The sequence below is a fragment of the Somniosus microcephalus genome, chromosome 1 (genome assembly GCF_052327205.1).
Source record: "Somniosus microcephalus isolate GS21.2 chromosome 1, FLI_Smic_1.0, whole genome shotgun sequence".
Classification (NCBI taxonomy): domain Eukaryota; kingdom Metazoa; phylum Chordata; class Chondrichthyes; order Squaliformes; family Somniosidae; genus Somniosus; species Somniosus microcephalus.
Window position 1 is genome coordinate 21,360,636 of NC_140987.1, and position 26,657 is coordinate 21,387,292.

At 48.5% G+C, this 26,657-nt stretch overlaps 1 protein-coding gene across 1 annotated transcript in view; it reads left to right on the plus strand.

Annotated features, from left to right (window-relative positions):
* The first annotated feature begins 703 nt into the window (after nucleotides 1–703).
* Nucleotides 704–26,657, plus strand: part of nop14 (NOP14 nucleolar protein homolog (yeast)) — a 72,944-nt gene continuing 46,990 nt past the window's right edge. The window contains exons 1-7 of the mRNA XM_085974636.1: nucleotides 704–840; nucleotides 5,930–6,131; nucleotides 10,469–10,603; nucleotides 13,362–13,503; nucleotides 18,356–18,504; nucleotides 21,091–21,219; nucleotides 24,500–24,622. Coding sequence (XP_085830762.1) covers nucleotides 5,949–6,131; nucleotides 10,469–10,603; nucleotides 13,362–13,503; nucleotides 18,356–18,504; nucleotides 21,091–21,219; nucleotides 24,500–24,622 — 861 coding nt within the window. The 5' untranslated portion in view covers nucleotides 704–840; nucleotides 5,930–5,948. The remainder of the gene's footprint in view (nucleotides 841–5,929; nucleotides 6,132–10,468; nucleotides 10,604–13,361; nucleotides 13,504–18,355; nucleotides 18,505–21,090; nucleotides 21,220–24,499; nucleotides 24,623–26,657) is intronic.

Sequence of the window (26,657 nt, forward strand, 5' to 3'; positions counted from 1 at the left end):
TACTTTTACAGCTCCTGTATACTGTAGTACCGGCAGTGACCACACCTGTATATAAACCCTGAGTAGGGATCTGTACTGTTAGTTTTTAGAATACCCTCATCCAGTAAACACCTGTTGATTGTTCATCTGCAGTCTCCGTCTATTTATTGAAGAACACCATACCTTAAGATTCACGGATTTAACAGGTCCCTCATAACTAGGTCTCCCCTCAGCCTCCCCTGTTCCAAGGAAAACAACCCCAGCCTCTCCACTCTTTCCTCATAGCTAAAATTCCCCAGTCCTGGCAACGTCCTCGTAAATCTCCTCTGCACCCTCTCTAGTGCAATTAGGGGTGGGCAATAAATGCCGGCGATGCCCACATCCCAGGAATGAATAAAATAAACCGAAGGAGATATTAGGACAGATGACCAAAAGCTCGCTCAGTGCACTTACATTGCTAAGTGTTTCCATCTTTTCCTCCCAATTTGTTTTGTCTTAATCACACAGTGGTTTGGAATAATTTCCTGATTATTTTTTTCGTGTGTGCAACTTTTACCTGATGAAATTCCTCAAAGTCGAAGTGCTGCATTTGTTTCTGGCTAAGGTTATGGGGCATAAGCTTGTTGACAGAGTGAAGGCCTGCGGGGTCAGTGAGGGTCAGTTCCTGCCAGCAACAAAGATGGCGGCGCTCCGAGCGGCCGCCGCCCGGAAGCGGAAGTGCCCTGGATCAGGCACCGGGTGACCTTTGACTCGGGTCGGTGTTGGTGCCCGGGCTGCGCGTGGGGAGTGGAGCGACGGGCTGGAAGTCTCCCTGGCAACGGGCGCGTGGAGCAGACCCGCTCTCCGTGGTTACCGGCGGCGGTGAGTGAGGATGTGGGGAGCGGCGGGGGGCTGGGGATCCGGGTCTGGGGGACTGGAGTCTGGGGACTGGGGTCTGGGGGACTGGAGTCTGGGGATCCGGGTCTGGGGGACTGGAGTCTGGGGATCTGGGGGACTGGAGATCTGGGGGACTGGGGATCTGAGGGACTGGAGTCTGGGGATCTGAGGGACTGGAGTCTGGGGGACTGGAGTCTGGGGATCTGAGGGACTGGAGTCTGGGGGACTGGAGTCTGGGGATCTGAGGGACTGGAGTCCTGGGGGACTGGAGTCTGAGGATCTGGAGTCTGGGGGACTGGAGTCTGGGGATCTGAGGGTCTGGGGGACTGGAGTCTGGGGATCCGGGTCTGGGGGACTGGAGTCTGGGGGGCTGGAGTCTGGGGATCTGGGGGACTGGAGTCTGGGGGGCTGGAGTCCTGGGGGACTGGAGTCTGGGGGGCTGGAGTCTGGGGATCTGGGGGACTGGAGCCCTGGGGGACTGGAGTCTGAAGATCTGGGGGACTGGAGTCCTGGGGGACTGGAGTCTGAGGATCTGGGGTACTGGAGTCTGGGGGACTGGAGTCTGGGGATCTGAGGGACTGGGGGCTGGAGTCTGGGGATCTGGAGTCTGGGGATCTGAGGGACTGGAGTCTGGGGATCTGAGGGTCTGGGGATCTGAGGGTCTGGGGGACTGAGGGTCTGGGGGACTGGAGTCTGGGGACTGGAGTCTGGGGATCTGGGGGACTGGAGTCTGGGGATCTGGGGGACTGGAGTCTGGGGGACTGGAGTCTGGGGATCTGAGGGACTGGAGTCTGGGGGACTGGGGTCTGAGGGTCTGGGGGACTGGAGTCTGGGGATCTGGGGGACTGGAGTCTGGGGATCTGGGGGACTGGAGTCTGGGGGACAGGAGTCTGGGGATCTGGGGGACTGGAGTCTGGGGGACTGGAATCTGGGGGACTGGAATCTGGGGGACTGGAGTCTGGGGATCTGAGGGACTGGAGTCTGGGGATCTGAGAGACTGGAGTCTGGGGATCTGAGGGACTGGAGTCTGGGGATCTGGGGGACTAAGAGACTGGGGATCTGGGGGACTAGAGTATGGAGTCTGGGGGACTAGAGACTGGGGATCTGAGGGACTGGAGTCTGGGGGACTGGAATCTGGGGGACTGGAGTCTGGGGGACTGGAGTCTGGGGATCTGGGGGACTAGAGACTGGGGATCTGGGGGACTGGAGTATGGAGTCTGCGGGACTGGAATCTGGGGGACTGGAGTCTGGGGGACTGGAGTCTGGGGGACTGGAGTCTGGGGGACTGGAATCTGGGGGACTGGGGTCTGGGGGACTGGAGTCTGGAGGACTGGAATCTGGAGGACTGGAGTCTGGGGATCTGGGGGACTGGAGTCTGGGGATCGGGGGGACTGGAGTCTGGGGATTGGGGGGACTGGAGTCTGGGGATCGGGAGGACTGGTGTTTGGGGATCGGGGGGACTGGAGTCTGGGGATCCGGAGGACTGGAATCTGGGGATCCGGAGGGGGACTGGAGTCTGGGGATATGGAGAGGGGCAGGTGGACTGGAGAGGGTCCAGGGGACTGGAGGTCTGAGGGGGTTGGAGGGCTGGGGCCCGGGAGGGTTGGGAGTCTGGAGACTGGGGGATTTGGGGCTGTTTATGCTGTTTGCAATAGGCAGGAACCGGTCTCTATATAAAACCCCCTAATCTCAGACTCACTGCTGCCTGGGTCCTGACATTGTGTATCTGAGGCAGCTCTACCCTCACCGCCCGCCTGCCACACACACATACCTAACCTCTCCCTATTCCCGCCTTCCTCTACCCCACCTAACCCCATCCTCGTCTCACCCATCCTCTATGACAAGTATATCCTTCCTTAGGTAAGGAGACCGAAACTGTACACAATACTCCAGGTGTGGTCTCACCAGGGCCCTATATAATTGCAGTAAGACGTCTTTACTCATACTCAAATCCTCTTGTAATAAAGGCCAACATACCATTTGCTTTCCTAATTGCTTGCTGTACCTGCATGTTAACTTTCAGTGATTCGTGTACAAGAGCACCCAGGTCCCTCTGAACACCAACATTTCCCAATCTCTCACCATTTAAAAAATTCTCTGCTTTCCTATTTTTCCTACCAAAGTGGATAACTTCCCATTTCTCCACATTATATTCCATTTGCCATGTTCTTGCCCACTCACTTGACCTGTCTATATTCCCTTGAAGCCTCTTTACATCCTCCTCACAACTTTACATTCACACCTAACTTTGTATCACCAGCAAACTTGGATATATTACATTTGGTCCCTTCATCCAAATCATTGATGTAGATTGTGAATAGCTGAGGCCCAAGCACTGATCCTTGCGGCACCCCACTAGTTACAGCCTGCCATCCCGAAAATGACCCACTTATTCCCACTCCCTGTTTTCTGTCCATTAACCAATCCTCAATCCGTGCGAGTATATTACCCCCAATCCCATGAGCCCTAATTTTGTTTAATAACCTGTTGTGTGGCACCTTATCGAATGCCTTCTGAAAATCTAAATACACCCCATCTACTGGTTCCCCCTTATCTATTCTGCTAGTTACAACCTCAAAAAACTCTAACAGATTTGTCAAACACGATTTCCCTTTCATAAATCCGTGTTGACTCTGCCCAATCCTATTATTATTTTCTAAATGCCCTTTTACCACATCCTTAATAATAGATTCTAGCATTTTCCCTACTGTCAGGCTAACTGGTCTGTAGTTCCCCGTTTTCTCTCTCCCTCCTTTCTTAAACAGTGGGGTTACATTTGTTACCTTCCAATCCGCGGGAACCGTTCTAGAATCTATGGAATTTTGGAAAATGACAACCAATGCATCCAATATCTCTATAGCCACCTCTTTCAAAACCCTAGGATGTAGGCCGTCAGGTCATGGGGATTTATCGGCTTTCAGTCCATTTAATTTCTCCAGTACATTTTTTTAACTAATACTGATTTCTTTCATTTCCTCATTCTCACTAGACCCTTGGTTCTCAACTATTTCCGGGAAGTTCTGGGAAGACAGACACAAAGGGGTAGATTTTCCCGAACCTGTCGGGAAGACGGTGGGACTTCCCCTTTCGGGTTTTAGACCCGCCTACTTCAACGTCCGGTCAATCCGCGCGATTTTCCCTTGATTGACCTTGTTGAGCCCGCCCAGCGGGCTCAGCAGGCCAATTAAGGGCCACCCGGCAACAGGTGACGTCACAGACTGAAATTTCATCTGTCAAGAGTTTTTGACAGATTAAATATCAGTGTTTCACAGCTGTTTGAAGCTGCCAAACACTGACAGTCTGAGTTCTACCATGAGTCATTCTGCACAGACTCAGTTAGAACTCTTACCGGCACGCAAAGCTGAAGGCTGTCACTTTTCACAGATCGCAGCCGTTCGGCTTTACGTGCCGGCTGAGTGATGGGCTCCCAACGGCTACAGGAAGAAAGGCTGTTAAGGTAAGTAAAAGTTCTTTAGACACACAAAACACACTTACCTTTGCACTCATGCACCCATCACTCACCTGAACATCGACATCGCGACCCCTCCAAGTCCTTCAACCCGACGGCCCGCCTGCACTAACCTGGCGTGGTTTGGAGCCGCCGGGAAACCCACACGACACCCCTCAAAATAGGGATTAGGCTAAAAACTGCCTGTTAACTACCTGTTAACAGGCAGTTAATTGGCACTAATCCCTTCCCACCTGGTTTCGGCGGGTCCCAGTGCGGGGCGGGTACCCGCCACCCCTGAAACTTACGTGGGGCGGGGTTTTGGGCGGGATGGTGTCGGGATCCCCAAATTTGGGATCCCCCCCCCCCCACACGCATGAAACACCGCCTGACGGCTCCACGAAAATCTAGCCCAAAGTATTTGTTTAATTCTCTGCCATTTCCTTATTCTCCATTATAATTTCTCCTGTCTCAGCATGTAAGGGACCCACATTTACTTTTGCTAATCTTTTCCTTTTTACATACCTATAGAAGCTTTTACAGTCTGTATTTCCGGGAGGTTTTTTGCGTCTTCGTGAAGACAGACACAAAGAATTTCTTTAATTTCTCTGCCATTTCCTTATTCCCCATTATCATTTTGTTTATTAGTTCCAAAAATGTCGGAGATGGGGAAAATAAGGCTTTTTTAAGAATGGTCAAGATTCATCCAATCGGGCAAGATTCATCCAATCGGGCAGTGAAGAGTGTTCGCTTTCCAATTGGCTGGGAAGGAAGGCAGTGTTGGGCATCCAATAGCGGGAGTTTTTTTAAAATTCATTCCTGGGATGTGGGCGTCGCTGGCAAGGCCAGCATTTATTGCCGATCCCTAATTGCCCTAGAGAAGGTGGTGGTGAGCCACCTTCTTGAACCGCTGCAGTCCGTGTGGTGAAGGTACTCCCACAGTGCTGTTAGGGAGGGAGTTCCAGGATTTTGACCCAGCAATGATGAAGGAGCGGCGATATACTTCCAAGTCAGAATATTGTGTGAGTTGGAGGGGAACTTGGAGGTGGTGGTGTTCCCATGCACCTGCTGCCCTTGTCCTTCTTGGTGGTAGAGGTCGCGAGTTTGGGAGGTGCTGCCGAAGAAGCCTTGGTGAGTTGCTGCAGTGCATCTTGTAGATGGTGCACACTGCAGCCACGGTGCGCCGGTGGTGGAGGGAGTGAGTGTTTAAGGTGGTGGATGGGGTGCCAATCAAGTGGGCTGCTTTGTCCTGGATGGTGTCGAGCTTCTTGCGTGTTGTTGGAGCTGCACTCATCCAGGCAAGTGGAGAGTATTCCATCACACTTGCTTGTGCCTTGTGGAAAGGCTTTGGAGAGTCAGGAGGTGAGTGTGCGGTCAGGGCGTTTGGAGGTGTTTCAAGTGTTGAAACCTCGAGGAATACATCCAACCACGAGGAATACATCCAACCAGAGTTAGCAACCCATAGTATTGGTGTTTACAGGACCGTTACTTGTGGTGGAGCAGTCAGAGTATCACATGTTGCTGCAATATTTATAAGAGTATTTCTCTTAAGTATGATCGTACCGATACGCTGAATAAGCTTGTGAAGGCAGTTGTATGCATTGCAAAGGATTTTTCTTTTTACAGTTATTCAGAACTGTGAAAGATGGGGAAAGTTCAGAAGAAGAAGATTACTTCCGATAAAGTACGGAAGACAAAATCCACACGAGACATCAAGACAAATCCGTTTGAGGTGAAAATAAACAAGCAGAAGTTCGATATTCTCGGCCGGAAGACGAAGCATGACCGTGGTCTGCCTGGAATATCTCGGTCCAAATCTATTAAACGGGTAAGAGATTATATTTTGCACCACCTGTTGTGTATGTCGCATAATGTAATGCCGATCATAGAATCACACAGCCCAGGAGGAGGACTTTCGGCACATCGTGCCGGCTCTTTGAAAGAGCTCTCTCTCCAATTAGTCCCACTCCCTCTGCTCTTTCCCCATATCCCTGCAAATGTTTCCTGTTCAAATATTTATCCAATTCTCTTTTGAAAGTTACTATTGAATCTGCTTCCACCACCCTTTCAGGCAGTGCTTTCCAGATCACTACAACTCGCCGTGTAAAAAAAAAACTACTCATCTTGCCTCTGGTTCTTTTGCCGATTATCTTAAATCTATTTCCTCTGGTTTGCTACCCTCCTGCCTGTGGAAACGGTTTCTCCCCATCTGCTCGATCAAAACCGTTCCTAATGTTGAACGCCTCCTCTTAAATCTCCACCTCTGCTCTAAGGAGAACAACCCCACAGTTTAATTGGCATATGTAACTAGCTTTTTAAAAAATTTGTTTATGGGATCTGGGTGTCGCTGGCAAGGCCAGCATTTATTGCCCATCCCTAGTTGCCCTCGAGAAGGTGGTGGTGAGCCGCCTTCTTGAACCGCTGCAGTCCGTGTGGTGAAGGTGCTCCCACAGTGCTGTTAGGGAGGGAGTTCCAGCATTTTGACCCAGCGACGACGAAGGAACGGCGATATATTTCTAAGTCAGGATGGTGTGTGACTTGGAGGGGAACTTGGAGGTGCTGGTGTTCCCATGCGCCTGCTGCCCTTGTCCTTCTAGGTGGAAGAGGTCGCGGGTTTGGGAGGTGCTGCCGAAGAAGCCTTGGCGAGTTGCTGCAGTGCATCTTGTAGATGGTACACACTGCAGCCACGGTACGCCGGTGGTGGAGGGAGTGAATGTTTAAGGTGGTGGATGGGGTGCCAATCAAGCCGCCTACTTTGTCCTGGATGGTGTCGAGCTCCTTGAGTGTTGTTGGAGCTGCACTCATCCAGCTATAACTGCCTTCAGTGTCTGTGCCAATGAATTGCCAAATAATCCAGGTTATGGGTTTTAGACAGTATAAATCAGCTCGGGTTTTCTTTATTTTAGCTGGGTGTTGTACAGCTGAAACCCATCACCATCTTTGAGACTGCTGAAAAACACATAGAGAGTAGGGATAATCTCGCTGTAGGATCACACTCCTAATTTATTTAAATCCAGATTGGCAAGGTTCTGAAGCTCGGGGAAAGTCGCCAAGTGGGTGATGGGGTACTGTTCAGCCAGCGAAACACCGTGCAATTCCGCCTGCTGCTCGAGTAACTAGGACCCACCCTAGCAGTCGGGGGCACTGGCTGGAAGGGTTACCTGTCTCTGAGTGGGCAGAATCCCAGCCCTCAGTAAAAGGTCAACCCCACCAGGCCCCGTCGGCGAGCCAGGCCGGCAGACCATCGTCCTCATCGGCTGCACCTTTAGAGCACTGTTCTGGCTCGGGTGTGGGATGGCTGAGTACCAAACGTACAAAAATGCCGGGCAGGAAAAGACCAGCTGGTCCATCAAGCCTGCCCCACGCTCACGGTGGCCAGAGCATCATGGCTAGACACTTCCTATCCCCACCCTCCCGCCCCCACCCTGCCCCAACCCCACCCCTGCAGCCATATAATCTCCTGGGAGAGGCAAAACCAGAGAAAATCCCCGGGGCCATTAATACTCTGGGGAAATTCCTCTCCGACCCCTCTCAGGCAATCAAAACCCGTCCAGGAGATCACGCGGACCGAGTGTTGTCTATAAAGACACTTACCATCCATATGATGTGATCTCTGCCCCAGTCATCAACAACAACAACTTGCATTTGTATAGCGCCTTTAACGTAGTAAAACATCCCAAGCCGCTTAAAGTCAGGAACCGGCCCAGCTCCCTCTTGAAGGCATGAAGCTCCCACCATGCCAGCCGGCAACGTAATCCGGAGGCTGGAGAGCGAGGGGAAAAAATCTAACACATGGGGCGCGCCGCAAAATGACCCACTCCAGCAAATTCTGGGCCGTTATTTTGTTAAAAAGTGATACCGTGTATATTCTACATGGTAACGCTCTCCGGGCTAACCAGAAAGACAATCATAGAAACCTGCAGCACAGGAGGAGGCCATGCAGACCTGTCGTGCCTGTGCCGGCTCTTCGACATTGACTCTGTCGGAATTATCTATGACTGTCGCACCTCCCACGTTGGGTGTTAAGGTGGATTCAAGTCCACGAACCCCACTCTAACAGAAACACACGAAGACACAGTCTCTCTCACAGAGATGATCTTTATTTAACCTCTAATACACAGCTTAGATAAGAAACACAGGGACGCCTGTCCTGGAGTCTTCAAGTACCCGGTGGCCAAACTGACGATCACTTGAAGTCTGTTGAATCTTTAGACGACTTCTTTCCGTTAGACCAGGACCAGTCTGTCCTAGCCGACGGCAGCGAAAAAAAGCTAGATATTGTATTAGTTCTTATATTCTTTGTGTCCACATTTCCTTCGTGATTCTCACATGCACACCTCAAGGATGTCTTGCTGCAGTTGTACAGGGCCTTGGTGAGACCACACCTTGAGTATTGTGTGCAGATTTGGTCGCCTTATCTGAGGAAGAATGTTCTTGCCATGGAGGGAGCTCAGCGAAGATTCACCAGACTGATACCTGGGATGGCAGGAATGACATATGAGGAGAGATTGGATCGATTAGGCTTATATTTGCTAGAGTTTAGAAGAATGAGAGGGGATCTCATTGAAACTTATAAAATTCTAACAGGACTGGACAGACTAGATGCAGGAAGGATGTTCCCGATGGCCGGGGAGTCCAGAACCAGGGGTTACAGTCTAAAGATAAGGGGTAGGCTATTTAGGACAGAGATGAGGAGGAATTTCTTCACCCAGAGAGTGGTGAACCTGTGGAATTCTCTACCACAGAAGGCAGTAGAGGCCAATACATTAAATATATTCAAGAAGGAGTTGGATATATTTCTTAAGGCTAAAAGGATCAAGGGATATGGGGAGAAGGCAGGGACCGGGTACTGAACTTGGATGATCAGCCATGAGCTCATTAAATGGTGGAGCGAATGGCCTATTCGTGCTCCTATCTGCTATGTTTCAATGATTTGGTTCCTTCAGGCATGCCTATACCCCTGGTTGTTCATTATTGGTTCAACGTTTCGTGGGGTTACTTCATCATGCGTGTCACTTGTTGCAGTTTAATGGGGGGAGAAATTGAGGATAGCCCTGTTTGGGGCGCCAGCCTCGCCAGGGCGCTAAAAGTAGCGCCCCGGAAACATTCGTACCCCCGCACCGGAAATTGAGTGGTTGCGCCCCAAAGGGAAGCGCGGCGCTACTGGAGGCGCCCCGCATCCCTCTTGGGGCGCTGCGAGTGAATATCGTGGCGCTACATGCCGCAGTGCCACATGCTGCGGCACGTCATGCTGCGATATTGCAGGCCTTCTTCCCCTTCTTAAAGGGGAGGGGCCTTGTGCAGCGCGATCTGTGACCCAGCTGGGCCCCCGAGGATCGGGAGTGCAGGTAAAAGAGCCCGGCACCGAGGAGAAGTGCCGGGCTCTTGGAGCGCAGCCGGCACTCCGCGGTGGTGGGGGGGTTCAGGAGGCCAGGGACGGGAGCGCAGGCAGCTGCTGGCAGGCGGCCAACAACAAAAATGGCCGCCCCCGCACCTTACCTTTAATTTGCGTCTCCCCGGCCGCAGGTAGGCCCCCCTGAACCCGTCGGGACATAGCGTCCGGCGGTAAATCGGGGCGCTGCCAAATATCGCGGCCGGGGTGTCAGCGGGGCGCTGCGCACACCGATGATGTCATCGGCAGCTGCGCAGCACTAACGGTTAGCGCCACCACTAACGTCCCGCGGAATTTAGCGGGAGGCGTGGGCAGTGCTGCGCCCGGGCGCCAGTTGGCTTGCGACCCACTTAGCGCCCTCTTAAGGCGCTAACGGGCGGCGCAACCTACTGAATTTCTCCCCCATGGTGTCTTATCTCAAGACTGTAGCACTCCGTTCTGCTGATCCCATAGCATCCCAAGATTTGTCCTTGGATATCAGCTGCCTTCGCCTGACAGATAATGCCTGTTAATAAATGCTCCTGTTTCTCAGCTTGTAGTTGCACGTGGTTTAGCCACCATTAAAGTTCTAATAATTTATTATTTTCAGATTTCCAGCATCTACAGTATTCTGCTTTTGTATTAAAGTTCTCATCGTTAGGGATGTTTTAAAACAGGCTTTCCTTCCAACACAATATATCCCTGAGTCAGCGTGTAAGCAAATTGTCGAATAATCGCACTGTCAATTTTACCGGCAAAATTGAAGAGACTTTTATTGTTCACTTGTCTTCCAGCGCACAGAGACTTTGCTGAAGGAGTACCAGAACAAGGGGAAGGCCAATAAGTTTGTTGACAAACGGTTCGGTGAATATGATACCGGGATAACTCCAGACGAGAAGATGGCAAAGAGATTCTCCCTGGAGCGGCAGGTAAAACAAAGGATATAAAACAGCCTGATGAAAATGTTGCTAATCTGAGTGGGTTTTTTTCCTCGTCGCTGGTCGCGCTGCCCTTTCAGACCGCCTTTACAATATCCCATCAGGAGACGTACACGTTGTTTGATAGGTGTACATCGCCTCCGAGTCAGAAGGTCGTGGCTTCGAGTCCCATGCCAGGGGTTCGAGTACGTGGTCGCTCCGCTGCCGCACTGAAGGGAGGCTGGATTGTCGGAGATGTCTTGCTTCACACACGAGACTTCAAACCGAGGTGCCCGTCTGCCTGTTCGAGTGGACGCTAAAGATCCCGTGACACTTACACTCCAGGGGCTCCTCGTACTGAATGTTATATCCGGAGAATCTGAAGTAAAAGCAGATATGATATTACCACACCAAATTTATCGGGCAAAATACTGGGCACTGTCTAAAGTTTTGTTTGAACCATTTAGTGTAAGAAGAAAGTAACCAGCCAGAGATCCTCTACCCTTAAGCTCAATGCGAGACACAGCTGGCAGTATGACTTGAGTCCGATGACTGTGCATCACACTCCACAGAGACCAGTATCAGTACTAAACAACCCAATAAACAAGCTAAAAATGAAACGCAAAAGTGTCTCACCTCTGTTCAGTTCAGTCATTCCAAGAAAAGCAGGGAGGACTCCTCAATGCTACCAAAAGCAGATTTGGTCCATTCTTCGTTTGAATTAGGCAATTTTAAATGATCGGATAATTTAATTATTACAACTCTAAATTCCCGCTTTGCTATGTTTAATTAGTAGCAAAAAAATGATCAGGAGTACATTTTGAATTGTCAGAAGTAGACGGGAATTGGTTATCTCGTTGCCGCGCGTGTGTGTGGGATCTTGCTGTGCGCACATGTCTACCTATCTTAACAGCAGGCACTGTGCATCAAAGTATTCCATTGGGAATGAAGCACTCGGGCTGTTTCCACGAGGTGCTTAAGGCAATTCCTTCTCGCAGCTCTGCCCTCCGAATCTCTCTCGCAGCTGCAATCTCCACCTCACTGAACAAAAAGCAAAATACTGCAGAGGCTGGAAATAAAATTTAAAAAACCAGAAAAAGGTGGAAATACTCGGGCAGCATCTGTGCCGCGAGGAAAGTGGGGTTAACATTTCAGGCCGCTGACCCTTGGTCCGAGCTCAGAACACTGGATGAGTCCGAATTCTACTGTCTGACTGCGATGCTCGGAATGCTGCAGGGGGTTCTGTCCGTCAGTCATTAATTCCCCGCGCCCCCCTCCCCACCCAGTGGATTCAAGTGCTCTGGGAACCTGACCATTCAGTCACCACGATTCCCCAGATTGTGGAGAATTTGAATCCTTTGATGTTACTGCATGTGCTGCAACCGATAGCTCCCTTTACAGCCCCACCTTCCCCGATGCCTCTGTGTATATTACTTATGTAGGTGGTTCCCCCACCTCCCCTACCTAAGTTCTAAATAGTGACCTAGATTTTTCATCACTGTAGACAGTTCTGATCCTGCCTGCCTCGTTCAGTTTTGTAATGTAATTTTGACGAGACGCTGGGTCAAAATCCTGGAACTCCCTCCCTAACAGCACTGTGGGAGTACCGTCACCACACGGACTGCAGCAGTCAAAGAGAAGGCTCACCACCACCTTCTCAAGGGCAACTAGGAACGGGCAATAAATGCTGGCCTCACCAACGATGCCCCCATCCCGAGAGTTAATATATTTTAAAAAGTGGGGTAATTGGCAGGAGACGAGGAGGAAACTGATTGTGGACAAACGAGATGACTAAAAACGGGCGAGAACTTCCTTGATATGTAACTGAGCTATACAGACCAGAAGGTCCCAGGATCGATAACTTCCTGCATCACGCTAGCTGATCCCAGCCAGCGTGGTAGGAGGAGCGCTGCAATTGGCCACAGTAATCCTGGTCTTGGGGAGAGACCAATCAGCAGCTCTCAGTCACTAATCCAGTGCTTTGTTTGCTCTCAAAGCCCTGGTTAGACCACACCTGAAGTACTGTGAGCAGTTCTGGGCACCACACCTTAGGAAGGCCTTGGAGGGAGTGCAGCGCAGGTTTACCAGAATGATACCCGGACTTCAAGGGTTAAGTTATGAGGAGGGATTACACAAACTAGGGTTGTATTTCCAAGAATTTAGAAGGTTAAGGAGTGATTTGATCGACGTTTTCAAGATATTAAGGGGAACAGATAGGGTAGATAGAGAGAAACTATTTCCGCTGGTTGGGGAGTCTAGGACTAGGGGGCACAGTCTAAAAATTGGAGCCAGACCTTTCAGGAGTGAAATTAGGAAACACTTCTACACACAACGGGTGGTAGAAGTTTGGAACTCTTCCGCAAACAGCAATTGATGTTAGATCAATTCGTTTTAAATCTGAGATTGATAGATTTTTGTTAACCAAAGGTACTAGGGTATATGGGCAAAGGCGGGTAGATGGAGTTAGGTCGCAGATCAGCCATGATCTCATTGAATAGCGGAATAGGCTCATGGGGCTAAATGGCCTACTCCTGATCCTATGTTTATGGCTTTGTTAACCTGCTACTTTTAATGATTTGAAAATCTGTACCCCTCGATCCCTTTGCGCCTCTATCCCATTTAGACTTTTTTTCTCAAGAGGCAGGTTCCTCCTACCAAAATGCACCACCCGGCACTTCTCCTTTATTGAAATTCATTTTCCATTTAGACACACATTGGTGTGTAACTCTTCGCTGGTTTTGCCTAATTGTTTGCGGTCTTACTGTTTCAGCGCCTCCACACAAAGAAGAACATGTACAATCTGAACGAGGACGAAGAGCTCACCCATTACGGGCAATCCCTGGCGGACATTGAGAAGTTCAACGACTTGCCAGAGAGTGACAGCGAGACGGAGGAAAAGGGCGCGCTGTCTGGTGAGCATGGGAAACGTCGTGTGGCTTGACCAGTCCCAGTAGCTTTAAAAGCGCTTTAACGTACAGAGCTTGTGTAACGTTTCGCTATCAATCCCCTCTGTCCTGTGGCGCAGCATACAGTGTTCTCGGTCGGATATTAACACAGCACGAGGGCGGCTGTGGGGAAACTCTCACGCTTTAGCCGCTCAGCAGGACAATGGTAGATTTTTGACCATCCAAACCTGTAAGACAGCTCTTCAAAGAGACACCTTTCATAGGGAGCTTAATCGATGTGAGGAGACGATTGAGCATTCAGGAGATTGTAACAATGTTTGATTTCCCCCTTCTCCGCCCCCCCCCCCCCTTCTGCAGGAAGGTTGGGGAAGGAGTCCAGTGTTCCTTAGAGTGGGAGCATCGGTGGGTGCTTGAAACATGGAAGATAGGAGCAGGAGTAGGCCATTCGGCCCCTCGAGCCTGCTCCGCCATTCAATGAGATCATGGCTGATCATCCAAATTCAGTACCCTGTCCCTGCCTTCTCCCCATATCCCTCGATCCCTTTAGCCTTAAGAAATATATCTAACTCCTTGAATATATTTAATGAATTGGCCTCAACTGCCCTCTGTGGTAGAGAATTCCACAGGTTCACCACTCTCTGGGTGAAGAAATTCCTCCTCATCACTGTCCTAAATGGCTTACCCCTTATCCTTAGACTGTGACCCCTGGTTCTGGACTCCCCCGCCATCGGGAACATCCTTCCTGCATCTAGTCTGTCTAGTCCTGTTAGAATTTTATAAGTTTCAATGAGATCCCCTCTCATTCTTCTAAACTCCAGCGAGTATAAGCCCAATCGACCCAATCTCTCTTCATACGTCATTCCTGCCATGATAGACAGCTGTGGTAGGAGGAATTGGTGTTGATGAATTAAAGAAAGAAGACTTGCATTTATATAGCATCTTTCATGACCTCAGGATGTCACAAAGCACTTTACAGCCAATGAAATTCTTTTGAAGTGTAGTCACTGTTGCAATCATAGAATGGTTACAGCACAGAAGGAGGCCATTTGACCCGTCGAGCCTGTGCCGGCTCTCTGCAAGAGCATTTCAGCTAGTCCCACTCCCCAGCCCTTTCCCCGTAGCCCTGCAATTTTTTTTCTTCAGTTACTTATCCAATTCCCTTTTGAAAGCCACGATTGAGTCTGCCTCCACCGCCCTTTCAGGCAGTGCATTCCAGATCCTAACCACTCGCTGCGTAAAAAAGTTTTTCCTCATGTCGCCTTTGGTTCTTCTGCCAATCATCTTAAATCTGTGTCCTCTGGTTCTGGACTCTTCCACCAACAGGAACAGTTTCTCTCTATCTACTCTGTCTCGACCCTTCATGATTTTGAATACCTCTATCAAATCTCCTCTCAACCTTCCCTGCTTTAAGGAGATCAACCCCAGCTTCTCCAGTCTATCCACGTAACTGAAGTCCCTCATCCCTAGAACCATTCTTGTAAATCTTTTCTGCACCCTCTCTAAAGCCTTCACATCCTTCCTAAAGTGCGGTGTCCAGAATTGGATTCAATACTCCATCTGCAAATTTTTAAATTGTGCCCTGTACACCCAAATCTAAATTATTAATATATATCAAGAAAGGCAGTGGTCCTAGTACCGACCCCTGGCGAACCCCACTGTGTACCTTCCTCCGAAAAACAACCGTTCACCACTACTCTGTTTCCTGTCACTTATCCAATGTTGCCACTATCCCTTTTATTCCATTGGCTTGCCAGCAAAGTTGAAGCTCATTATGTGGCACTTTATCAAATGCCTTTTGGAAGTCCAGGTATACCACATCAACCGCATTGCCCTCATCAACCCTCTCTGTTACCTCATCCAAAAACTCGATCAAGTTAGTTAAACACGATTTGCCTTTAACAAATCCGTACTTGCCCAAGTGACTGTTAATTTTGTCCCGGATTGTAGTTTCTAAAAGCTTCCCCACTACCGAGGTTAAACTGACTGGCCTGTGGTTGCTGGGTTTATCCCTGCATCCTTTTTGAACAAGGGTGTAACATTTGCAATTCTCCAGTCCTCTGGCACCAGCCCTGTATCAAAGGAGGATTGGAAGATTATGGCCAGTACCTCTGCAATTTCCACCTTTACTTTCTTCAGCATCCTAGGATGCATCCCATCTGGTCCTGGTGGCTTATCTACTTTAAGTACAGCCAGCCTTTCTAGTACCTCCTTTTTATCAATTTTTATCTTATCCAGTATCTCAACTACCTCCTCTTTCACCATGACTTTGGAAGCATCTTATTCCTTGATAAAGACAGATGCAAAGTACTCAAAGTAATGTAGGAAACGCAGCAGCCAGTTTGCGCACAGCAAGGTACCGCAAACAGCAATGTTATAATGACCAGATAGTTTGTTTTAGTGATGTTGGTTGAGGGATAAGTATTGGCCAGGACACCGGGGAGAACTCCCCTGCTCTTCTTCGAAACAATACCATGGGATCTTTTACGTCCACCTGGGAGGTCAGACTCGGTTTGTCGACTCATTCGAAAGACAGCACCTGCGACAGTGCAGCACTCACTCAGCACTGCACTGGAGTGTCAGTCTAGATTATGTGCTCAAGTCACTGGAGTGGGACTTCAACAACAACAACTTGTATTTATATAGCACCTTTAACGTAGTAAAACGTCTCAAGGTGCTTCACAAGAGTATTATAAGACAAAAAAAATTGACACCAAGCCACATAGGGAGAAATTAGGGCAGGTGACCAAAAGCTTGGTCAAAGAGGTAGGTTTTAAGGAGCGTCTTAAAGGAGGAAAGAGAGGTAGAGAGGTTTAGACAGGGAATTCCAGAGCTTAGTGCCTAGGCAGCAGAAGGCACGGCCACCAATGGTTGAGCTAATGTTACCCCACTATTCAAAAAGGTGGTAGAGAGAAAACGGGGAATTACAGACCGGTAAGCCTGACATCGGTAGTGGGGAAAATGCTAGAGTCCATTATAAAAGATGTAATAGCAGAGCACTTGGAAAACAGTGACAGGATCGGACAAAGTCAACATGGATTTACAAAAGGTAAATCATGCTTGACTAATCTACTGGAATTTTTTGAGGATGTAACTGGTAAAATGGATAAGGGAGAACCAGTGGATGTGGTGTATTTGGACTTTCAAAAGGTCCTGCATAAGTGATTAGCATGTAAAGTTAAGGCACATGGGATTGGAGGCAAGGTATTGACTTGGATAGAGAACTGGTTGGCGGACAGAAAGCAAAGAGTTGGAATAAACGGGTCTTTTTCCGAGTGGCAGGCAGTGACTAGTGGGGTACCGCAGGGATCGGTCCTTGGACCCCAGCTATTCACAATATATATTAATGATCTAGACGAGGGAACTAGATGTAATATCTCCAAGTTTGCAGACGACACAAAGCTGGGTGGGCGTGTGTGCTGTGAGGAGGATGCCGAGAAACTTCAGTATGATTTAGACAGGTTGGGTGATTGGGCAGAAGCATGGCAGATGCAATATAACGTGGATAAATGTGAGATTATCCACTTTGGTGTCAAAAACAGGAAGGCAGATTATTATCTGAACGGCAATAGATTGGGAGAAGGAGAAGTGCAACGAGACTTGGGTGTCCTTGTGCACCAGTCGCTGAAGGTAAGCATGCAGGTGCAGCAGGCGGTTAAGAAGGCAAATGGTATGTTGGCCTTCATAGCGAGAGGGTTTGAGTACAGGAACAAGGATGTCTTGCTGCAGTTGTACAGGGCCTTGGTGAGACCACATCTTGAGTATTGTGTGCAGTTTTGGTCGCCTTATCTGAGGAAGGATGTTCTTGCCATGGAGGGAGTGCAGCGAAGATTCACCAGGCTGATACCTGGGATGGCAGGAATGACGTATGAGGAGAGATTGGGTTGATTGGGCTTATACTCGCTGGAGTTTAGAAGAATGAGGGGGGATCTCATTGAAACTTATAAAATTCTAACAGGACTAGACAGACTAGATGCAGGAAGGATGTTCCCGATGGTCGGGGAGTCCAGAACCAGGGGTCACAGTCTAAGGATAAGGGGTAAGCCATTTAGGACTGAAATGAGGAGGAATTTCTTCACCCAGAGAGTGGTGAACCTGTGGAATTCTCTACCACAGAAGGCAGTAGAGGCCAATTCATTAAATATATTCAAGAAGGAGTTGGATATATTTCTTAAGGCTAAAGGGATCAAGGGATATGGGGAGAAGGCAGGGACAGGGTACTGAATTTGGATGATCAGCCATGATCTCATTGAATGGCGGAGCAGGCTCGAGGGGCCGAATGGCCTACTCCTGCTCCTATCTTTTTTGTTTCTATGAGCAATTATAATCAGGGATGCTCAAGAGGGCAGAATTAGAGGAGCGTAGATATCGCGGGGGTGGGGGGTGGGGCTGGAGGAGATTACAAAGGTAGGGAGGGGCAAGGCAATGGAGGGATTTGAAAACAAGGATGACAGTTTTGAAATTGAGGCGTTGCTTAACCGGGAGCCAATGTAGGTCAGCGAGCACAGGGGTCATGGGTGAACGAGACTTGGTGCGAGTTAGGACACGGGCAGCTGAGCTTTGGATGACTTCCAAGTTTACGTAGAGTAGAACGTGGGAGGCCAGCCAGGAACCCACAACCTTCTGACTCGGAGGCAAGATTGCTACCAACGGAGTCACGGCCGACAGCTAATATTGACATGACAGCAAAGTATTATTTTCGTTTTATTCGTTCCGGGGATGTGGGGGTCGCTGTTACGGCCAGTATTTATTGCCCATCCCTACTTGCCCTTGAGAAGGTTCGCTCTCGAAATGAGTTGTGAATACATGGTTGGCTGTATTATTGAGCTCCTTAAGTAACATGTTCCCTCATTGCCCGCAGCTGAGTTCACTGCTGCTGCGCACTTCGGAGGTGGCGGGTTGTTGCAGAAAAAGACTTCGTCGAAGCAGAAGGGCGAGGAGGAGGAAGAAAAGCCCAAATCCCGGAGAGAGTTCATTGACGAGCTTATTGCTAAATCCAAAAAGGAGAAGGTATACTATGCAAGCTTTTTCAGAAAATTTACTTTGTGGTGGGGGGTGTTGTTGGTTCGTACCATTGGTGGGGGTGGGCAACCTTGGCACATCAGGCACAGATAACGCAACATCTGCCTCCTAGCCATGTAGTCTGTGACTGCAGTTGGGGGCTGTCTATTTAAGTGACGTTTGATGTTAGACCATGTACTACACCTTCTGTTTCTCACAAAGAGACGCCTCTGAGTGTTTCCACAGGGCAGTGGAGAGCAAGTGGTTGCCATCCCAGCAGGAAGGGGGAGCAAGAGAGTCAAAGGGAGCTAAAGCATGGTCAAAGAGGAGGGTCTTAAGGAGGTTTCTGAAGACTGGTGGCTGGGGAAGGTGGCTGTAGGAACGGCTACTGATAGTGGAGCAGGGATCAAGGGTTTGGGGAGGGTGAGCTAGGGACCAAGGCTGGAGGAGTCCACAGAGGAAGGTAAAGGGTAAGGCATTCGAGGGATTTCAACACAACTTGCATTTATATAGCGCTTTTAACATAGTAAAATGTCCCAAGGCGCTTCACAGGAACATTCTGACAAAATTTGACACCAAGCCAACAGAGATATTAGGACAGATGACCAAAAGCTTGGTCAAAGAGGTAGGTTTTAAGGATCATCTTAGAGGAGGAGAGAGAGGCAGAGAGGTTTAGGTAGGGAAGTCCAGAGCCTAGGCTTCAGGCAGCTGAAGGCACGGCCGCCAATGGTGGGGCAATAGAAATTGGGGATGCACAAGAGGCCAGAATTGGAGGAGCGCAGATATCCTGGAGTGTTGTAGGGCTGGAGGAAGTTACGGAGATGGGGAGCGGTGAGGCCATGGAGGAATTTGAACACAAGGGTGAGAATTTTAACTTTGAGGCGTTGCCGGACCGGGAGCCAATGTAGGTCAGCGAGCACAGGGGTGATGGGCGAACGGGACTCGGTGTGAGTTAGGACACGGGCAGCTGAGTTTTGAACGAGCTGATGTTTACAGAGGATCAGAATCTTAAAGCCAATTCTCTGGCACGCAGGGAGCCAGTGAAGGTTGGTGAGGATGAGTATGTGGCCGGTCACAGTATTCTGAATGTCTGGCCTTTTTCCGAATCATAGAAGTGGGGAGGCCAGCGAAGAGAGCTTTGGAGTGGTCCAGAGTGGGGTTCAGCAGTGTAACGGGGGGAGGCAGTAATACATGTGGAAGGCAAACGGTTTTGTATGGGAGTGTTGGAGGAGGGAGCTCCAAGATTTACACACCTCTGGACTTGCGCCTGCAAGTAACAGTCGGGTTGGAGGATTAAAGTCCTGGGGCGTGTAGGTATTTACGGGAGCCCAAGAGGCTGCCTTCGGTTTTGCCAACATGAAGCTGGAAGATGTGATGGCTCATCCGGGCTGTCTGCATGTCAAAAGCGGAATTAGAACATGTCCTTATGCACTACACATCTTTATCACGTAGAATGATGCCAGCAAAGGTATAGCATTGCAATGGGTCATGTGCGACAGTGCAGGCGCAATTGCTATTGATGTGTGATTTGGTTGTGGAAAATAAGGTCAATCTCCCTCCAGTCTACACCACGCCACAAGTAAGATTGTGGAGCAATCTGTAACTGAGTGAACCGAGTGGCTCTGTAGTGTTTGGAGCCCGCGTAATATTTTCCACTGGTGGGCAGTGTTTCTCCAACGGGAGTTTGTCCCTCAAAAGTTACTCGATCCACCCAAGTTACAGTATTTTTTATAAAGTATATAAATATGTGCATTTAATCCCCTTTTGAATATCGTACAATACCTCTGCATATTCCAGACATTTCTGTATGGAAACCCGATTCCCACTTATTTCCCCCATGTCCTCAATCCGGTTCAACCCTCGTCACAATTTCAGATGTGAATTAAGAATATAAGAACATAAGAAATAGGAGCAGGAGTCGGCCATTCAGCCCTTCGAGCCTGCTCCGCCATTCAATGAGATCGTGGCTGATCATCTAACTCTCTTCCACTTTCCCGCACTATCCCCATATCCCTTGATTCCCGTAGTATCCAAAAATCTATCGATCTCTGTCTTGAATATTCTCAACGACTGAGCCTCCACAGCCCTCGGGGGTAGAGAATTCCAAAGATTCACCACCCTTATTCTGAGACTGTGACCCCTGGTTCTAGACTCCCCAGCCAAGGGAAACATCCTCCCTGCATCTACCCTGTCGAGCCCTGTAAGAATTTTACACGTTTCAATGAGATTACCTCTCATTCTTCTAAACTCTAGGGAATATAGGCCTCGTCTCCTCAATCTCTCCTCATAGGACAATCCCCCCATCCCAGGAATCAATTGACTTGTATTCCTAGTAGCAGCCATTTTATCTTGTTCAATTTCAGAACGGTATACCTGGACATTTTATGAGTTCAGTCTTTAATTGCAAAAGTGGACTGAGGCCAGAGAAATGTAATTGCAAGTGCAGCCAGTCACTTCACGTAATTCATTGTATTTGACTTTCCCAGTGTTTGTTTTTGAATCCACCCTGAGGTGACGCCGTCTTCTATGTGTACGATTGAACAGATTAGCCGTTTTTTATTTTTTGGTAACGGTGGAATCTTCTAATCCAAACAGCACGAGCGGCAGGTGCAACGAGACAAGGCCCAGGAGCTGACTGAGAAGCTGGACAAAGACTGGAAAGAAATCCATTCCCTGCTGGCTCACAAAGCCCCCAAAGCCGAGCACAAGGAGGAGAAACCCAAGGTAAGCGATTCCAGAAAACTTTGGCTCCGTCATATGACCTCCGCCATCGATTAAGCTGCTTATTTAGGGATGAGCCAGTTTAAAAAAATTAAAAAATCAGAATTTTCTCACTCCGTTACAATGTTATTCATCAGTTGCTAGTAGTGCCTGGTTCCTGGCACTAAATAGTGCTATTGCGCACTGTGAATCACTCCAGGAGTAGTTTAGGGCAAATCGGTACGCAAAAATGTACGCATTGTCCAACTGTCTGGACCCTAAAATTTTCCCTTGTACGCTTCCCATCTTTTTTCTCAAATGTTTAGCTCAGTCTTATTGCGTGGGATTCGGGGCATTGTTTTAGGCATTGCGTTTATTAATGTCATCTATTTTTTTTTTCACCTTAAACTGAAAACTAATGTCATTTAAAAGACATATAGGGCCGGAATTTGTGGTGGGTAATAACGGCAAACTAACAACTTTTCGCTGTTATTGCCCCTTTGAAACCGACCACAACGTCGGGATGTAGCGCATGCGCCTCTAAACACTGAAATCCTGAAGTTGCGGTCAGTCATTCACTGCTCCGACACTGGCTGCACTGTGGGTCCACCTCCCGCCCCTCCCCATAGCCGGCAATCAGTGACACTGACGAAAACTTGGGCTTTTCTGCGGTAATATCGCTGTTAAATACCCCATTCGATGTTAAGCCTTGTTGGATTAGGTGTAACTGGGGTTTTAACAGCATGTTGACTGCTAAACAAACGTATGGCTGAGAAACTGATTTTAATTTTGTGAAGTGTCAAATTTCTCCATAATGATGAAAATAACAATTTTTAAGAAACTTTAAAAAAAATGTTTTTATATTTTTTTTAAGTTTGCTCATATTTATTTCAGGTTTACCTTTTCCCCCTGTGAGAGCCCCAATCTTTGTTTTGCTCTCTAACATTTTTAAAAAGTCAGAATAAAAGCAGCTTCCTCATTCCCTTGTTCCCCATCTGTGAGAATTTTGCATTGTGATTGGCTGCTTGTTGACGTCACCGCAGCACGCACTAGGGGATCCCCATTATATTACACTGAAAACGTGAGATCTCTGTGGGCAGCTTTCTTCGGGGCCAGCGGCGAACGCCTTTGCTTCGCCGCTGACCGCAAATTCCAGGCCGTAGAATCACAGAAACTTACAGCGCGGCAGGAGGCCATTGGGCCCATCGTGCCTGTGCTGGCTCTTTGGAAGAGCATATCGAAGAAACAGATTTTCCTGTTAACCATTACAACAGTTGCAGCATTTTAAGAAGCATTTATCTACGCTCGCGGATGTCCTGTGTCACCGCACATTGTAACTCTGTGGACGAACGTGCTGCTTTATAACAACAGGGGTGTTATACCATATAACGCGCCATGTGGTATTCTGCCTTGAAGGTGGAGGTGTGTTTAAGGTGGCCTCTGTCTCCCGAGTAACTTGACTCCGTGTGTGAAAGTATTTAAAAGGCGTGTAGTACCTCAAGACTTGATTGGTCTGTCGTCCCCTGAGCTATATGGAAAATTTGTTTTGCATTGATACCCACCTGAAAGTCACTATGCGTCAGTGTAAAAGATGCGAAGCAGCCAGGGTCTAGGTGCTGCAAATAAGTGGAAGCTGGAGGCCAATTAGCGTTTACTTGAGGGAAGTTTGTAGATCACGTAACTGCTTCCAAATTTCCAACGCCAGGTCAATCTATAAACTTCCCTCACCAAAACGAATTGACATCAGCATTAAATGCTTAGTTTCTTTCTCTTCTTTTGTGCCTCTTTCAAAATCAATATTACTCAGTTGCAACTTCTCGGTGTTTAAAATGGTGCTATCTGAAGAGTGACAGAAGCACTGAAGACTTTTTTTTATAGGTAGATATAATTTATTATTAGGCATATTCAGTTCAAAGCAAATTGTAATTTTTTGTAAAAATACTCCATTAAAGGAGAAATTTGCAGGGCTTTGGAGAAAGAGCGGGGGGTGGGGGGGTGGAGTGGGACCAATTGGATAGTGCTTTCAAAGAGCCGGCACAGGCACGATGGGCCGAGTGGCCTCCTTCTGTGCTGTATCATTCTATGAAAGTAGAGAATGGTAGCTCCACAAATTTCATTGGTTTCGTGGGAATCTAGAACTAGGGGGCATAATTTCAGAATAAGGGGGCACCCATTTAAAATGAAAATGAGGAGGAAATTCTTCTTTGGAATTCTCTTCCCCAGAGAGCTGTGGAGGCTGGGTCATTGAATATATTTAAGGTGGAGATAGACAGATTTTTGAACGATAAGGGAGTCAAGGGTTATGGGGAGCGGGCAGGGAAGTGGAGTTGAGGCCAAGACCAGATCAGCCATGATCTTATTGAATGGCGGAGCAGGCTCGAGGGGCCAAATGACCTACTCCTGATCCTACGTCTTATGGCCTTAAGTTCTGACATGCGTGACGCCAGTTGTTGCTCCCGTACCGTCTGGCCGGGTGAAACCCAGGGCATAGTGAGGATTGAACATGCGACCTTCCTGGCCTTAATAGCTCAGACACTCATTGCCTTAACCAGCTGAGCCATTGGGATGATGGAGAGGGGAAAGCTAAGCATATTGTTTAAAGGGCAACACCAGCTATTTTACCGTATCTGGTGTATAAAATTATGAGGGGCCTAGATAGAGTGGATAGGAAGGACCTATTTCCCTTAGCAGAGAGGTCAGTAACCAGGGGGCACAGATTTAAAGTAATTGGTAGAAGGATTGGAGGAGAGTTGAGGAGAACTTCTTTCACTCAGAGGGCGGTGGGGGTCTGGAACTCACTGTCTGAAAGGGTGGTGGAGGCAGAAACCCTCAGCGCATTTAAAAAGTATTTGGATGTGCACTTGAAGTGCCGTAACCTAAAAGACTACGGGCCACGAGCTGGAAAGTGGGACTAGGCTGGATAGCTCTTTTTTGGCCGGCGTGGACACGATGGGCCGAATGGCCCCCTTTTGTGCCGTAAATTTCCATCATTCTAAGATCTGTTTCCTGTTGGCTAAAATTGGACGCTGTAACAGGGAGTGAAGCAACGTGTTTTGCTTACAGAGAGTTTGCTGTGGAGAAGACACAGTTAAATCAGAAACACAAGATAGAAGGATTATACTGATAGGGTTCGATGAAGAGGGGGTAGAAGGAGGCTCGTGTGGAGCCTAAACCCCGGCATAGACCAGTTGGGCCGAATGGCCTGATCCTGTGCCGTACAATCTATGTAAGATTCATGCCAAAAATTGTAAAGTAGAAACTTAAAATGTGATTTTGTTTTAATGTTTGGTCTTTGCTCCTTCAGGCTGGAGATTATGATATTATTGTACGAGAGCTGTTCTTTGACATGAAGGCGCAGCCCTCTGACCGGCTGAAGACCAAGGAGGAGCTGGCAAGAGAGGAGCAAGAGCGTCTGCAGAAACTTGAGGTACGGACTCTACTGAACTCTTCAGCAGGGGAGTTCTCCCCGGTGTCCCGGGCCAATATCTATCCCTCAACCAACATCACTAAAACAGATTATCTGCTTATTACCGCATTGCTGTTTGTGGGAGCTTGCTGTGCACAAATTGGCTGCAGCATTTCCTACATTACAACAGTGACTACACGTTAAAAAAAAAAATTAATTGACTGTAAAACGCACTGGGACGTCCTGAGATGGTGAAAGAGGCTATATAAATAAAAGTTCATTCTTTTTTGGTGCGAGTAGAAATGATTGCTGCCTGATCTCACCAAATGTAACCTGGCAATCTGTCAGCTGCAACTGGCACTGGGTTACGTAAGATCTATTTGTCAGGTACGCTCTCCTTACAGTGACGTATTTTAGTCATATCTTTGGACCGCTTCCGAAATGTTGGCACCATTTTTACTCGAGTACAAGGTGGCTCGTGTGTATTACAGCCCCTTCACCTTCCAGTCAAATAAACCTGGAAAAAATATTTGGTGTCCAGCCCCCACGCTTAAGGTGGGCAACCTTCAGTATCAGGCATTTAACTGGAACTGTTTTCCCTCGTAGTTAGTTATGAAGGTCCCGCTCACAGTGCATTAGGTGCGCTGGCTATTCCGGGCAGTGCAGTAAGCCCTTCGCACCTCATTAATGACACAACCCCGCCTATTTACCGATTTTAAAAGCTCCGCTGATTTCAGGCAATGTCCGGTCTTCAGTCAGCTCATTAAAGTGCGATTACCTCAGTGATGCGATTCTTAGCAACGCCGTCGTTTCGCACACAACTGTTAAGGATTAGGCAGTTGGAAAGTGCAGACTTCAGGCGTTCTGCGGCGAGCCTGATTTTTTTTTGAGCACTGCATGTGAAATGTTTCACTACGTGCAGAAAAATGCCCTGACGGCCAGATGAGGGTTCTGGGTGCGGACGTGCTCTTAGTTACGCTCGACCAAGACTTGCTGTTTCATCGCTACAACCTATTGTGGTGTCAGCTGTGGCTCAGTGGGTAGCACCCTCGCCTCTGAGTCAGAAGGTTGTGGGTTCAAGTCCCACTCCAGGGACTTGTGCACATAAAGCTGGGCTGACACTCCAGTGCAGTGCTGAGGGAGTGCTGCACTGTCAGAGGTGCCGTCTTTCGGATGAGACATTAAACCGAGGCCCCATCTGCTCTCTCAGGTGGATGTAAAAGATCCCATGGCCACTATTTCGAAGAAGAGTAAGGGAGTTGTCCCCGGTGTCCTGGCCAATATTTATCCCTCAACCAACATAACAAAAACAGATTATCTGATCATTAGTACATTGCTGTTTGTGGGAGCTTGCTGTGCGCAAATTGGCCGCCGCGTTTCCCACATTACAACAGTGACTCCACTTCAAAAGTACTTCATTGGCTGTAAAGTGCTTTGAGACATCCGGTGGCCGTGAAAGGCGCTATATGAATGCAAGCCTTTCTTTCACGGTCCACCACTTATAGCGGGCAAGTCGCATTAACACCAACGTGCCCGCTATAATCAGTCGGGGCTGTGTAAAATTCCCCCTCTTGTCAGTCACTACAGAGCAGGAAAGTTAATGATGATGCAAGCTGAGTGTGCGAGGTAGTGATGTCTCATGAAATGGGAAGCGGGGGAGAAATGAACCCCGAGAGGAATGGTGGGAGCCAGGTCAAGTGCCTGAACGACGGAAATGGAGTCCAGATTAGACTGGATGGGGTCAGCAGCAGGTGAATGTGCTCCACAGCGTCGGGTACTTTGCCATCAACCATAACAACCCATATATAATCTACACACCCACAAACCGCTAATTAGTGACATAAATGTTGCATACAAGTATATGCGGTAACTACTTTAAACCACAGCTGGAGTGCTGTTGAATAAGTACCATAAAATCTAGTATACAAGTTGAATAAATACTGTAATGTCCAGTATATAATCTGAATAATACTGTAATGTCAGTATATAAGTTGAATAAGTACCGTAACATCCAGTATATAAGTTGCACTGTCCATGCAGAGTACAAATTACACAA